Consider the following 14,310-nt stretch of genomic DNA (forward strand, 5'->3'; position numbering starts at 1 on the left):
ACTGGAAGGCCGCAATAAGATCTCCCCGAAGCCTTTTCTTCTCCAGGCTGACATAAGGAAGAAAAGTTTTTATGAGGGAGGTGAGCCCCTGGGGCAGGTTGCCCCGAGAAGCTGTGGCTGCCCCATCCCTGGAGGTGTTCAAGGCCAGGTTGGACGGGGCTTGGAGCAACATGATCTAGTTGAAGATGTCCCTGCCCAGGGCAGTGGGGTTGGACTAGATGATCTTTGAAGGTCCCTTCCAACCCAAACCATTCTATGATTCATCGCCAGACTGTTGGCCCAAGTATTTGGCTTGGCTTTGACGCAGGAATCTCGTGCATGTGTGTGTGTGTCCCCCGCCATGGGCAGCATCGCTGTGCGTGTGCTGCTCACCGCACTGCCTCTGTCTCTCCTCAGATGTTTGCCCGGGGTGTGGATGTTGTGATAAACTGCACCGGGATGCGTGCGGGGGAGCTGCAGCCTGACCCGGAGCTACAGCCCGGCCGTGGACAGGTCATAAAGGTGAGGTGGGTGCAGGGCTTGTGTCCCCCTCCTTCTTTTTCCTGGAGGAGTCATTTGTTAACCATGAGGTGTACCTGTGTCCTCTGGGGCAAATCATGGGTTTGTGGGCTCGATCCGCACCGGGATCAGGTCCTGATTCCCCACAAATGTTGGTCATGTAAAAACCCTCATGTGCATGGAGGCCAGAGCAAAAAAAAAACCTGCATCCCATTCCTGGTCCAGCCGTGGGGATGCCCTGAGTCTCCAGCCCCTTTCTTGGTCAGGTGGGGGAAGCCAGAGGCGTAATGCTAATTATAAAAAGACATAAAATCCTTGGGAGAAGTTGATGATTATTAGGGGGAAACAGACTCACGCCAGGTAGGAAGCTCCTCTGGTTGCCCACCTACCCTCCCATCTCCCCGTCTTCCCATGGCCGTGCGGGGCAGCCAGGGCCGTGGTGTACGTAGAGCCTGAGCAGGAGGCAGGGCACCATGTGCAGACCCCGGTGGCCATGCTCGCTGAGCTGCCCTCGTCCCTCTCACCACCTTCCGGAGCCGGGAACGTCGCTCTCCGCCTCTCCCTGACCCTTTCCCCTTCATCTCCCAGGTCCTGGCTCCGTGGGTGAAGCATTTCATCATCACTCACGACATCAAATCTGGTATCTACAACTCGCCGTACGTCATCCCGGGGTAGGTGATGGCGGGTGAGGCGGGGTCTGGGCTGGCGTTAGCGATGCTCTGCTCTCAGCACCCCGAAAGCAGCGGCTTGGGCACGGGTCCCCGCTGACGCCTGCCCTGTTGCAGCCGCTCAGAGCCGGCTTGGTACCCGGCCTCGCGATGCTTTTATTTGCTGCGTGGGAGGAGAGCAGAAGGACATGGGCAGGCACAGCGAGGGAGCTCCCGCGGTCGGCACAGAGAGTGACCCCGGCTCGGCACTCAGATGCAAGAGGGGTCCCGGGTGGTCCCGGGCTCCTGGGATCTGGGATCAGGCAGCACCACAGGGCTTCAACGTCCCTGGTCCTGTCCTTTTCCAAGGAACAAATCCCACCAAAGCAAAACGCCGGTCCTGGCCGGGTCCTCAAAAGAGCCAAACACTGACAGCAGGGCAAACATTTGGGGAGACATCTTTTGTTTTCACCTTTCGACCCATTTCTTTTGTCGATGGTGTTGCCGTACGGCTGCTCATCATGGGGAACGGCTCTTCTGATTCATGCTCCCATTAAAACCAGTGGCCGGAATCCTTTTTACTTTAATAAAAGCTCAGCCTTCCTCGCACTGTTACCCTGAGCTGTGCCCACAGCTGTTGGTGACACATCTCCTGAGGGCATCCCATTCGGTTTTGCACCCCGCAGGGCTCCCTGCCGCCTCCCTGCAGGAACCGAGGAGGGCTCCCGGCGGAAAACTCGATTTTTTGAGTCCCCATAGGGGTGAGAAAGGCTGAAAGAAGATCCTGGCCGCAAAAAGCACCGTGTCCTGAGCTCAGCGAGCGGCAGCGGCTGTGCCTGGGCAGAGTCCAGCTTCCAGCAGTGATCTTGCACTTTCCACCTGCTCTCCACCAGCAGCTTTCTTTGGGGAGTTGGGATGTATTTGAGACGGCAGCGCATGCACGTACCCAGGGATTGCAGGATATTCGGGATAAATACATATCTACTGTTCATCCCGCCTCTGTTTCCTCCTGAGAGCGGCCATCTACCCCACTTTGGCAATGAAGAGGCTTTTTTTGTTTGTTTGTTTGTTTGTTTTAAGCTGTAACTTGAAGGCTGCATTTCTGGCACTTCCCGCCGTGCTAATATTTCGGGATTAGGCAATAAGCCACTGTGTAAATAGGAACTTTGAATGCCCGCCGCCCCCGTGCAAAGTATTCCAAGGGATTGCTGCTCACGGTCCTGGCTACGCGTGAATTTCTCTCCCTGCGTTTCTTTTAGCTCACCCCCGTCGTGGCTGGGCACCAGGCTGGCTCCCAAAGGAAGGTGCCGGGTCCGGCGCTCACGCGTGGAGGACACCTCTTCCACGCCGGAGAGCTCATCCCCAGGGGTTGACCGCCCCGGCATTCAGCCCTCTTGTCTTTCTGCTTCCCAGAGCTCCCGCAAGGTTTTAGAAGGGTCTAGAAGGCACAGACACCCCCAGCTCCCCCCCTCGCCCCCCTCCAGCCTTAACCTGTCTCTCGTCCTCTTAATCCGCCGGAGTTTTGGGGCGACAGCAAGAGAAGTCTGATTCTTCATGTTCCCCGCTGCAGGCAGCCCGCTCCTGCCAACTCCCTTCCCCAGACAGGCAGGAGAGGACCTGTTTGACAGAAGATGAAATGAGCTGTTTGGTTTGCCCGGGCAAAGGTCTTTGGGGCGCTGATGGTATTTTAACGCGTGACTTGCTCACGAGCAGACACGCGCGGGTACCACCGCTCTCTTGCCTGCTTGGCGTGAGCGCCTCGCCAGCGGGAGACACTGAGTCCCCAGCGAGGCAGGATAAGCGTGAGGGACCAGCCACGGAACTCTTATAAGAAACTCCATTTATTCTTTGAGGTGCTTGCTGCAAAATGTTTATGAACAGTGCGTTATCCCAAATGCATTTATAAAATATATTCATGCAGAAGATTTAGGACAAGAGGAAACAGCCTCAAGTTGCACCAGGGGAGGTTTGGGATGGTTATTAGGAGAAATTTCTTCACGGAAAGGGTTGTCAAGCACTGGCACAGGCTGCCCAGGGCAGTGGTGGAGTTGGCATCCCTGGAGGTGTTTAAAGGACAGGCAGACGTGGTGCTGAGGGACGTGGGTTAGTGGTGGGCTGGGCAGTGTTGGTTTAATGGTTGGACTCGACGATCTTAAAGGTCCCTTCCAACCCAGACGATTCTGTGATTCTGGTTCTGTGAGTGCGTGCGGGCTCGGGGCGTAGCAGGATCCGTACATCACTCACGCGCGGATGTCCCTCTGCGTGGTGGCCGGGCGAGGGGCGGCCGGCGACACTCACCACCATCTACCTCCTTTGGCTTTCGGTGCAGGAGTGAGTTCACGGTCTTGGGAGGCATCTATCAGCACGGCAACTGGAGCGAAGAAAACAGTGCCCAGGACCACAAAACCATCTGGGAGAACTGCTGCAGGCTGCTCCCCTCTCTCCAGGTGGGTGACCCCAACCGAACGCCCACCGCTGGGGCGCGGGATGAGGGACCCATGGGGAGGGAAGGGGACACGGAGAGCCTGGGTGCTCCAGCGCAGCTGAGGCCGCCGGGGAAGGATGCTGAGGACAAAACCACAAAAAGCTGAATCTTTATATGAGTAACGGGCAGCACCTGCCTTCAGATGGCCAGGAGAGCTGCAAAGCCACTGTTGTTTATGCGGAGTCAGCCACCGTGCCAGGGGACATGGCAGTGACGGATGAAGTGTGCGCATGGAGTGACCCCGGGCAGCACGTAGCACTCGGCCTGAGGGTAAAACATGGGGTGGTGGCATGGCTGGGTGTTTGGTGTGCCTGGCAGCGTTCATCACGGCTGCCTCGGGCTCAGTACGCCCGGCTGATGGATGGGTGGGCTCTGGGCTGGCACTAGGGAGGGGATTCTGCCCCTCTGCTCCGCTCTGGGGACACCCACCTGGAGTCCTGCCTCCAGCTCTGGAGCCACCAACATGGGAAGGACACGGAGCTGTTGGAGCGGGGCCAGAGGAGGCCCCGGAGATGCTGGGAGGGCTGGAGCCCCTCTGCTGGGAGGACAGGCTGGGAGAGTTGGGGGGGTTCAGCCTGGAGAAGAGAAGGCGAAAAAGGGGAGAGCTCAGAGCCCCTTCCAGTGCCTAAAGGGGCTCCAGGAGAGCTGGGGAGGGACTTTCTACGAGGGCATGGAGTGATGGGACGAGGGGGAATGGCTTCAAACTGGAAGAGGGCAGATTGGGATGAGATATGAGGAATCAAGGCCAGGTTGGACGGGGCTTGGAGCAACCTGGGCTGGGGGGAGGTGGCCCTGCCCAGGGCAGGGGGTGGCACTGGATAGTCTTCAAGGTCCCTTCCAACCCAAACCATTCTGTGATTACTTTTGAGACAAGGTTTGTAGGAAAAAGTAATTACTCATCTAGCTGGTTAAAAATAAGAACAAGAACTTTGGGAGGTCCCAGCCCTTCGGTCGTGGTCCGTGTCCCCCCCTCTGCCTTTTGGCACTGCTGCATTAGGGGAAGCTGCTTTGTGTCTACTCTTGTCACTACCGTTGTGCCCGGGGTTGGCAGGAAGGGCAGCGCGGGGCTTCGGCACCACCGTTTGCCTCGCCGGCTCTGCGGGCTGCCATCCGAAATTGTTCCACCCAGTTGCCCCTTTGCAGCATCACAGGAGCGGGTGCAGCAGCGGGGATGGAGGGTCCCTGTCCCCGCTCGTTGTAAGAGCTCTCACCTTCGCTTGAGAGATGCTGCGCAGGTGCTGATGTGCTTTTGCTTTCAGAAAGCCAAGATCGTACAGGAGTGGAGCGGCTTGAGACCGGCGCGTCCCTGCGTTCGCTTGGAGCGGGAGACGGTCCGGCAGGGACAATTCCAGGCAGAGGTACTGTGCTCAGCCCCCAGATGTCCCCGAGTGCCATCGACCGCCGCACTATAATTGTGCATCAGTTGCTGCGCCCTCAGCTGTGCAGCACCAACATGCAGCGACCGCTGGTGCTCTTCAGCCCACGGTCATCCTCGCTCCGTCTCCCCTCTTATAATGGGTGACTCTTTGAGCCAGTTTCAGCCCAGTGTGAGAGATAAGTGTGGAAGACGTTGAGTTCGGTTGGGTTTTATGGGGAGAGCGGGCAGGGAGCGCTCCTGCCAAAGGAAAACCTGCAGCTGGAGCTTAGTCCTTAACAGACACCAAAAAACCCAGATGGGAGAAAAAACCCCAAGGAACCAGAGCCCACAGGCTCTGCTGCTGCCAGAACAACACGAGACACTTGTGAACCGTGTTTCGGTGTCAGCATTTAAAGTAGCGTGGGTTTCGGCTGGGAGCCCGTAAGCGTGCAGCCCTCGTGCACGCAAACTTCCTGTCTCCTTTTAAGAAAACCCCATACGCAGTTTTTTAATAAACTGCTCGTGGCCTCCAGCACTGGCGCCAGGTTGTTGGTGCAAAAGATTGGATTTCTCAAGATTTCTTCCGGTTGGAAGCTCAGCAGCAGCACAAAAGGAAACGTGGTGAAGGCTCCGAGGGACGCTGGTGGGGCTGTACCCGCCGTGGGGCTCTGACAAATTCAGCTGCCTCCATGTAGGTAAAGCTGGGTGCCATCCCCGGGGCAATGGCTCTTTAAATTGCCTTGCACTACTAAGACAGCTTTTAAGAGAAAGGAGATGGGGGGATGGCATGAGTTTCAGTGTGCCATCCGGTCTCGGACCCTCCGCACAGCACCTTTCCGCGTAGGACCACGTCACTCCTTAGTGCTGTTGCCTGAAGGCTCCTCAGCAAACCTGCAGAGGGAATCCTTGATTCGATTGCGTGCGTGTGTCTCTGTACAGCTTGGGAAAAGAGATTACAGCTCCAAAGGGGATGGCGACTGCAACATGTAATTAAACGCAACGAAAATATATTCAATTTTTAGCTGGAGAATCTCCGAAAGAAATTGGTGTTCGTAGGCAAAGCCCAGAGCGTGGTTCAGAGCGATGCTGTGTTTGAATTAATTTACGGATCGCTCTGTTCCTTTATCGGCACAGCGCATCTGCGCTGCCGTGGCACAGGAGAGGAGCAGCTGTGGATCCCAGCCGTGGGTCAGGGCTCCTGCCGACGCCGAGCGCTTTCCCTTGGCAGGAGCAGACACTGGGGAGGATGGGCCGCGTTGGGCACTGAGGACCGCGGCCGTGAGCCCCGCTGCTGCCTTTCGGGGTGGTGGGAGCAGCAGGCACAGAGGATGCTCCGGGGTCCCCGCTGAACCACACGGAGTTTCTTCCGCCTCTTCGGTGGCTTTTGGAGGGAGCGGAGGAGCAGCAGGTGGCCGAGCTGTGCTCCGGGAGCTCCCAGGGGGATGGCTCCATCCAAAGACACTAAGGACATTCCCAGCCACGCTCTTGCTGCCCCCAGCCCCAGAGAGCTCCAGCGCAGCTTTCCCAGCACTCATTCCCTCTCTTCTCCCCCAGGTGATACACAACTCCGGCCACGGCGGGTTTGGGATCACCATCCACTGGGGCTGTGCCATGGCAGCGGCCAGACTCTTTGGGAGCATCCTCCAGGAGAAGAAGCTGGCCAGCCCGCCGCAGCCCCGCTTTTGAGTTGCCCGCTCACCCGGGATTACCGTGACAGCAGTAGCTTAGAAATCACAGCAGAAAGATGCGAATAACACAGTGATACGCGTGGGCTGCTCAACCCTCCCCCTACCCCAGCTCCAACACCGGTTCGCAGTGTCTCGTCTTCAGGCTGCTGCCAGTTCTGCCGCTGCCGTGTGCCAGACGGCCGAGTTCCCTCCACCCTGGCCTCGCACCACCCGCCTAAAGGAAGTGCTTTAAAATATGAACTAATTATCTGCGACAAAGCGCACTTCTGTCCCGGGGACCAGTCTGCAAAGGGCAGGCAGGCTTCAGCTGAAATCTTGACCTTCCTGCCGCTCATCTGCACGATGGGACAGGATCGGAAACCGAGCCCGTGCCACCTGAGGTCTCCTCCGACTGCTCCGACTCCCAGCATGTAATTAGATTTGCAAGCTTCCCCCAGGAGGCAAAAGCTCCTTAGTAGGAAGAAGCTCTGAAGCTCCCGGGGAAGTAACAGCAGCGCTGAAAGCACGTGCTTCGGTAACCACTACGTGCTCACGTTCATGCCAGGACAGAGCATGGGTCGCCAGCACCTGGTTAGTGTATCTGGCAACAGACAGCAGCAGTTGCCTAAAATGGGCCTTCCAAATGATGTTTTTAGCAACAAAAGCAACATGTTCCAGCCCCGTGTACTCGCCAGACTCTATATATAGCAGAGAGCATACGCAAAATAGCTCTTCTCGTCCCTAAAACTCCCACGGGCCCTCCGGTTTCTCGATTCCTCCAGCTGTGAGACGCGTCTGGAGCAGCAGCGCCGGGCGAGGAGTTGCCTCGGGGTGGGTTGTGCCTCCCGAGGGAGTTGGGGACAGTTCCCAGGAGGGTGTCCCTTTTCGGGGGTGCTCAGTGCCACTGCTATGGACCCAGCACGCTGTTGCAACCATACAGTTTGGCCTATTTTTCCACCCCGCTTGTCTTCCCTGCTCCAAAAAACATCACAGACGAGGTACGGAACGGTCAAGAAGCATCAGCCCCCGATCAGAAGGTTGTCCCACGCCCAGCACGCGGTGCCTGGCTCGCGCTCCTCCGCAGAGAAGCCAACTCTTTCTTACTCATCTGCGATGCGGCTCCTCTCTCCCGCTGACTCCAAGTGCCAGAAATAGCTCATCAACCTGATTTGTGATGTACCAGGCGGCTGCGCCTACTGAATGAGAGATGCTGCAGCGCAGCGGGGCTCGTTTTACCTCCCGGGCACCTGGATTTAAAATAGTCCCACAAAACCCACACGTTTCCTGGCCACAGCCTGGCACCAGGCTTGCTCCCTGCCGAAGCGCCCGTCTCCTGACGTTCTGCTGCGGTTTCACCGAGCAAAAAGAGAAACTGGTGAGGGCTTTGTAGGAAGGGATCAGCAGGCGGTGCTGCTGGAGATGGTCCACGCACACGAGATCTGCTGCCTCGTGGGAGCGTGTGAGACTTGTCTCGTTCTCGGCGGTGCGATGGAGGTTACCGTGCCAGCACAGCCCTGGCCCCAGGAGACCTTCCAGCAACCTCATTTTCCACTGCAGACTGTGTGACCGTTGTGCGCTTCTCCAGCTTACACGCCCCGGGGAAGCCAGAAAGCTCTGACGAGCTCTGCTGAGCGCACCTGCTAATTGTCTGCCCTTTTACAAAAGCAGCAATGGTTACCCTCACCGTGAGGGGCAGAATTTCTCCGCGGCGGCTGCCACCTCCCCTTTCCTTCCCCTCTTCCTTTTGTAAAGTTCTGGGAGGGTTGTGTTCGCCTCTGCTGTGACACCCAGCGAAGTGACATCGCGTGGGAATTCTCACGCCTGCGGCACTCGCGTCCAAGGCAACAATTTGCTGTCGAAGGCACCACCGAGAGCAGATGCTACGTTCCTCCAGCTGCGATTTTGGCCTAACGCTGGTGCTCCCTCACATCCTCGCAAAGTATAAACCGCCGTACGATAACCACGGTCGTTTGTGCTTTCTGATTGTTGCTCCACCGTGGAACGCAGTTGCTTAGGCCGGTCCTGTCCACCACCGCAGAGGTGACGGGACACTGCGTTAGCTGCTGCGGAGGTCTGGCACAGGTTAGGGCAGAGCGGTGTCCGTCCTGGGAAGGCAGCGGAGTGTCGGGGTGCATTAAAACCTCTGCTGCTGTCTGGTAGAGGTGCTCCGAGGCACCTCTGCAGCGTGCTGAAAAACCAAAAGGAGAGATAGGAAAATTAGGAGCCCCTGTCACGTCCAGTCTGTCTGTCGAAAGGGTTTCCCACTTCATCTGGCAGCTCACCTGACACAGCGCAGCCACATTCACCACGAAAAGGATGGAAAAAAAGAAAACAATAGCTGGAGAAAATTTACCATTGATTAATGCTAAACCTAACGGTCTGTGATACCCCTTCAGCAGAAGCCATTCCGTGAAATAGCATCCACCCACTTTCACTTGTGCCAGATACGAGATATGAAGGACCACGTTCTCCTCCCGTTCACACGGCTGTAAATCCAAACCCGCTTACCCGGTTTGAGAAGCGCTACGCTGGGTAGCGGGGGTGTAGCAAATCATTGTACAGCTTGCAATAAGCAGTTGATTCTTCCGATGGTAAAGCCTATAGGAGCAGCTGCCCTGTGATTTCACACAGCGTTTTAGAAAACAAACAGAAATCATTAGAGGTGTAATTTTATTTGCGGTCTAATTTTGCTTATTTTCTAAAAGGCCAAAATTTAATATGCGAGCACAATAAAGGCAATACTCCAAAGTCTCATGTGTGATGCTTTCTCTTCTTAATGCTGCATGGATAGGACCTCAAACGCTAATTCCATAGGAATATTCCAGTAGATCATCATTCCACTTCTCCCCATGCATTTTTCCTGAACACTTCCACCTGTGGGAAGAAGAGCCGTCATTTCAGATTCTGAGTAGAATCCCCCTTTAGGCACTGGAAGGGGCTCTGAGGTCTCCCCTTTTTCGCCTTCTCTTCTCCAGGATGAACCCCCCCACCTCTCCCAGCCTGTCCTCCCAGCAGAGGGGCTCCAGCCCTCCCAGCATCTCCGGGGCCTCCTCTGGACCCGCTCCAACAGCTCCATGTCTTTCCTATGTTGAGGGCTCCAGAGCTGGAGGCAGTACTCCAGGTGGGGTGTCCCCAGAGCGCAGCAGAGGGGCAGAATCCCCCCCTCGCCCTGCTGGCCACACTTCTTCTGATGCAGCCCAGGATGTGGGTGGCCTTCTGGGCTGCGATCGCCCATTGCCGCCTCATGTTGAGCTTCTCATCCACCAACACCCCCAGGGCCTTCTCCTCAGGGCTGCTCTCCAGCCATTCCCCGCCCAGCCTGGAGTCATGCTTGGGGTTGCCCTGACCCACATGTAGGACCTTGGCCTTGGCCTGGTTGAACTTCATGAGGGTGGCACGGGCCCACCTCGCCAGCCTGTCCAGGTCCCTCTGGACGGCATCCCTCCCCTCCAGCGTGTCCACCTCGCCATACAGGTAGACAAATGCTCGGGACACTCTCAGGTAGCTCAGCTGATCACTCTGTTTTGAGACGAAAGCGACAGGAAAGGTATTTTCCAGTGTTGGCAGCACAGATGACACACCGCAGGACAGAAGAGTTGTGAGACTGGAGTTCCCTTGTGTGGCAGCGGTAAGGTAAGAGAGAGTCGGTGGGATGTCTGCACAGCTATTGCATGGACATTGTCGACGAGCACAAACGCCGTCTCCAGCAGCCGACATCAGCACATTTTATGAACTCAGAGTTCTCAACAACAATTGTCTGTGACACAGAACAAAGCTGGAAATACATCAAGTATCAGGAAAGTTATCCTCTGTAAGCAAACAGCGGCTCTGGCATTTTGAAAAACAGAATGAGCTTTAGAAAGGGCTGAAGATGCCAAAAAGTTCACAGAAAACACAGAAGAATGAATATTCTCCCAAAGTATTGCTTCCGCAGTACAAACCCCTCCGTAGTTACCAACTGTTTCCATTCCCAGAAATAAGTCTTCATCCCAGTGGACTGTCATCGGCTGCACAAGCTGCGAGAGGGAAGATTAATGCACGCTGAGAGAACACGCTGTATTAGCATGCGAAGTATTCGCAGATCGTTCGTCATTTTGACTCCGACATGAACAACCTTACGTTTGCAAATTACTGGATATCAAAATAAGAATATCTTTTAAAGGGTAGAGGAATACAGGCAAGGTTATGCACTTAATTATATTTTATAAAAACAAGATAGGTAAATGAAAAGTTCGCACTAAAAAGTAAATAAATAGAAGAACTCTCCCTTCCCCAAAATCCAGACACGTGCAAAGCCATCTCCTCCCGACACGGCTTTGTGATCGCCAGTCGCATCCGGCAGCATTAAAGGCATGGCTAGAAAATGCCCATAGGCAAGAAGCAAAACTGACGGGTTGTTATTGTCCAAACTGAATTAAATGCAAAAAGCAACTAAAGATCTTAGGATAATTTTTAAAATATTTAGCTGTAGTTTTCTATGAGGTTACTTATAATGTGAACGTGAACTCTGTGATTTTCTTTATGCCCAAACGCATAAAACACGCACACGAAATGAGTCAGATCTGCACAGCGCCCTTGTGTATCCGGCAGAGTCCACACAGCAGCACGACTCTCAAATCTCTGAACATCAAGACAAAAAAAAATGGTAAAGTTATTGACCGACCCTTCGTGAAAGTCCCATAGAAGAGCCAAAGGCATTTTTACTGAAAAAACTATTTATTTGTTTAACATAAAATATCCAGTGTGGAATTAAACTATCCAATGTTGCATCAGTAACATAGGAACAAAAGGAGTATTTTACAACAAGCTCCATATACACAAAGTTTTTAAACATTAAAATGTATCCAGCTTAGAAACTGTACATTCAAACACAGGGAAACATTCAATGTTCTTTCGGCAAGCATTTAGGAATAATAAATCATTCCATCAAAGCACACTTGGAGAATTATTTTTCCCACAACAGCTTTGCACACGAACATATTGGACAGTTAGCAAATCTCTGAATCCCACAATTCTGTTTGCTCTCAATTTTTATTCAAAATTATCTCACTTTACTGTTTTAAATGAACTAGCTATATTAATTCCTTCATCAGTGAAAAATACTCGACAGTGTGTAAAACAATCTTTGGAGGCTTATTCTATACATCAATGGTGTTGCCGTATTAACAAAATATGACTTGTGATTATTTATAGGCTGTTGTGTGTCAACCCGAATCTTCTTCGGTTTTTCAGTGAACAATCTAAACCGTCCTGCCATTATTAACAACACGGAAGGATCTACAAAACCTGAACTTCAGTTTCTTCAGTGCCCAACAGGCTCCGACCAATCTCAGCGAGGTGGGACCAGCTGCGGGGGGCTTCTACCCGTCCCCCTCTATTTAGGTGATCCAAAGCCCACGAATACCCATGGGAGATTCTCCCAGACTTTGGTGAGCTCTGGATCACGCTTTAGGCATCACCGTCTTTAAATCAAAGACCCAGAGTATGAAGTTGGCTCCGCAGGACCCATCTTGGCATTTACACCACTATATACGTCTTCAATGCAGAATTCGTAAAAAGTGAAAAGCAAAAATGCCTTTGATTTTCTTTTAATACTGTAAATGTCACAGGTTAACAGTGAACTACTCAACAGCATGAAAAGGTTTTGCATTACCTATAAATCTTTACCTAGGAAATATTTCATTTGAAGTATACATGTATGCAAATTTAAAAGTATACTTCATCTGAAACTCTCTGAATGCACATGTTGAAGACTGTTGCAATGCTGTCCTTTAAAACTGTTGAATATTGACTCAAAAAACCGAAGCGACATGTGAACATTAACACTGGAAAAGCAGAACTTTAACTAAAGGCGCCCAATAACGGAGAAACAAACCCAGCAGCTAGGTGAGGTGAGGTGGCACTCCTTCCGGCCACGCGTGTCATGCCCCGTATATCCATTCTCGCCTCTAACGCAGGCTGAGTTCTCCTGAGTTCTACACACCGCTGAGTTCTCCTAGAGGCCATCCAGTTTTGGGGGGTACCCCGAACTGTAGACACGGCTAACGGCAAGCCCATGTGGCAAGAGGCACGTAAGCTCCTGGACGTGCCCCCATTGGGTGTGGACTGGTACACTCTCAAGCGCCCTCACCAGCAGGAGGAAGAAGATGGTAGTCAGAACTGCCATTCAAGGGTGAAGAGTCCACACTACGCAAAGGCGAAGCAGGTTTTCTAACTCGCTGTTCGCACGGGTGGTCTAATATCTGATCTAAACCCACCCAGGAGCTGCTTCCTCACTGCCAGTGTCCTGTCCAGCTCTCGCACGTGGGAGGGACATTCCAAGAGAAACGAGTCCATCTCTCTCTACTTCGAGGCAGCACTGAGCTACCCCAGTTGCACAGTGCGTGCAGGAGAATTACCCAACTACAGCCTGACAGAAGGAGACAAAACCAAATTATTTGCACTGGTTGTCAGCGCCGTGAGGGCCCTGTCTGTTAACTGGGGACCGACCAGAGCTTGAGCTTGCTGGAGCTCAAGCACACGGGATACACAGACAGCAGAGACAGAGAAAACCAAACCAGCCCGTGGCAACCGCCACCAGAACAGACGGTGTGTTCCTGTGTCATCAGCCACATCTGAAGCGGGACCCCCTGTGAGCTGAAGCGCATTTTCACATTACTGGGAAAAGGAAAGTTTGCCTGTTTAGACCAACCGCTTCTGGAGTCTTTCATCGCAGTCACCATCATCGGGCGGTAAATGAACGGACGGACATTTTGGTGCCTTGTCAAACTTTAACTTTTCTGAGCAGAAGATACCCCCGCACCGAATATCAATAACCACTTTGGCCTTTTTTTGTGAAGTCTGAGTTTCTTCCATTTCTTTAAGAAATTAACCCACTTCTAGTTTTCCTTCAGTGCTATAAACAAACAGCCTAACACGTCTTGGAGCATTACACTGCACTAGAGTGCTGTAAAACCCTAAGTGGAAGCTGAACCCCAACTGTGTTCATTGGTATTGCACCCAAACACGGACTCAGTGACCTATTCTCGCCCCACAGAAAAGGGGCCAGAAAGGAATACTTAAATATTCTACTGTGCAAAAGTTTGTTGCACGCTTACCTACGTTAACGTGAGACAACCGACCACACATACTATAAAAATGTATTGCTTCCCACAGCCTAGTGATTAGCATGTAGTCCATCTCACTTACATTTGGTTCTGTGTTCCAGTCTGGAATCCTGAAAACAGACTGAGACAGGGATGAGACACGTCTCAGCTTCCTTACGCGTTTCCCCGCTGCACATCCACAGACTCTGAAATCTGACTTCCTGCACAGTGACAGATTTCTGACAAACAAGACAAACTTATCCTCACCCGAACTCTGTTACGTTCCCCGACAAGAGCAGATTCATCAGCCTCGAGGAGCGACATCTGAAGGAGTGAAGTTCCTCGTCTAAGGATGACTGCAGTTCGGCTCTTCCCGTGATTTTTGTTCGTTTACGACACGACGCCAGCTACATTCCTTCGTCACCAGCTTGACGTTACAGTCAAGGTACAATCAGCAGCTATGGAAAAGTTCTGCCCAGCTGTCAGGAGGCCAAGCTTCTGTTGGGAGACACCTGAAAGCTGCTCCATCCAAACTGCGACACGCAGCTGTTGAGACTTGAGGCATTTTTAT

The 14,310-nt window shown here is 53.2% G+C and overlaps 1 protein-coding gene across 1 annotated transcript in view; it reads left to right on the forward strand.

Moving 5' to 3' along the window:
- The window catches only part of DAO (D-amino-acid oxidase), a 9,566-nt gene extending 2,893 nt beyond the window's left edge, over positions 1 to 6,673 (forward strand). The window contains exons 7-11 of the mRNA XM_009880374.1: positions 397 to 501; positions 1,087 to 1,169; positions 3,475 to 3,592; positions 4,890 to 4,988; positions 6,542 to 6,673. Coding sequence (XP_009878676.1) covers positions 397 to 501; positions 1,087 to 1,169; positions 3,475 to 3,592; positions 4,890 to 4,988; positions 6,542 to 6,673 — 537 coding nt within the window. The remainder of the gene's footprint in view (positions 1 to 396; positions 502 to 1,086; positions 1,170 to 3,474; positions 3,593 to 4,889; positions 4,989 to 6,541) is intronic.
- The last annotated feature ends 7,637 nt before the right edge of the window (positions 6,674 to 14,310 follow it).

Source organism: Charadrius vociferus, unplaced genomic scaffold (assembly GCF_000708025.1).
Source record: "Charadrius vociferus isolate BGI_N301 unplaced genomic scaffold, ASM70802v2 scaffold332, whole genome shotgun sequence".
Lineage (NCBI taxonomy): Eukaryota > Metazoa > Chordata > Aves > Charadriiformes > Charadriidae > Charadrius > Charadrius vociferus.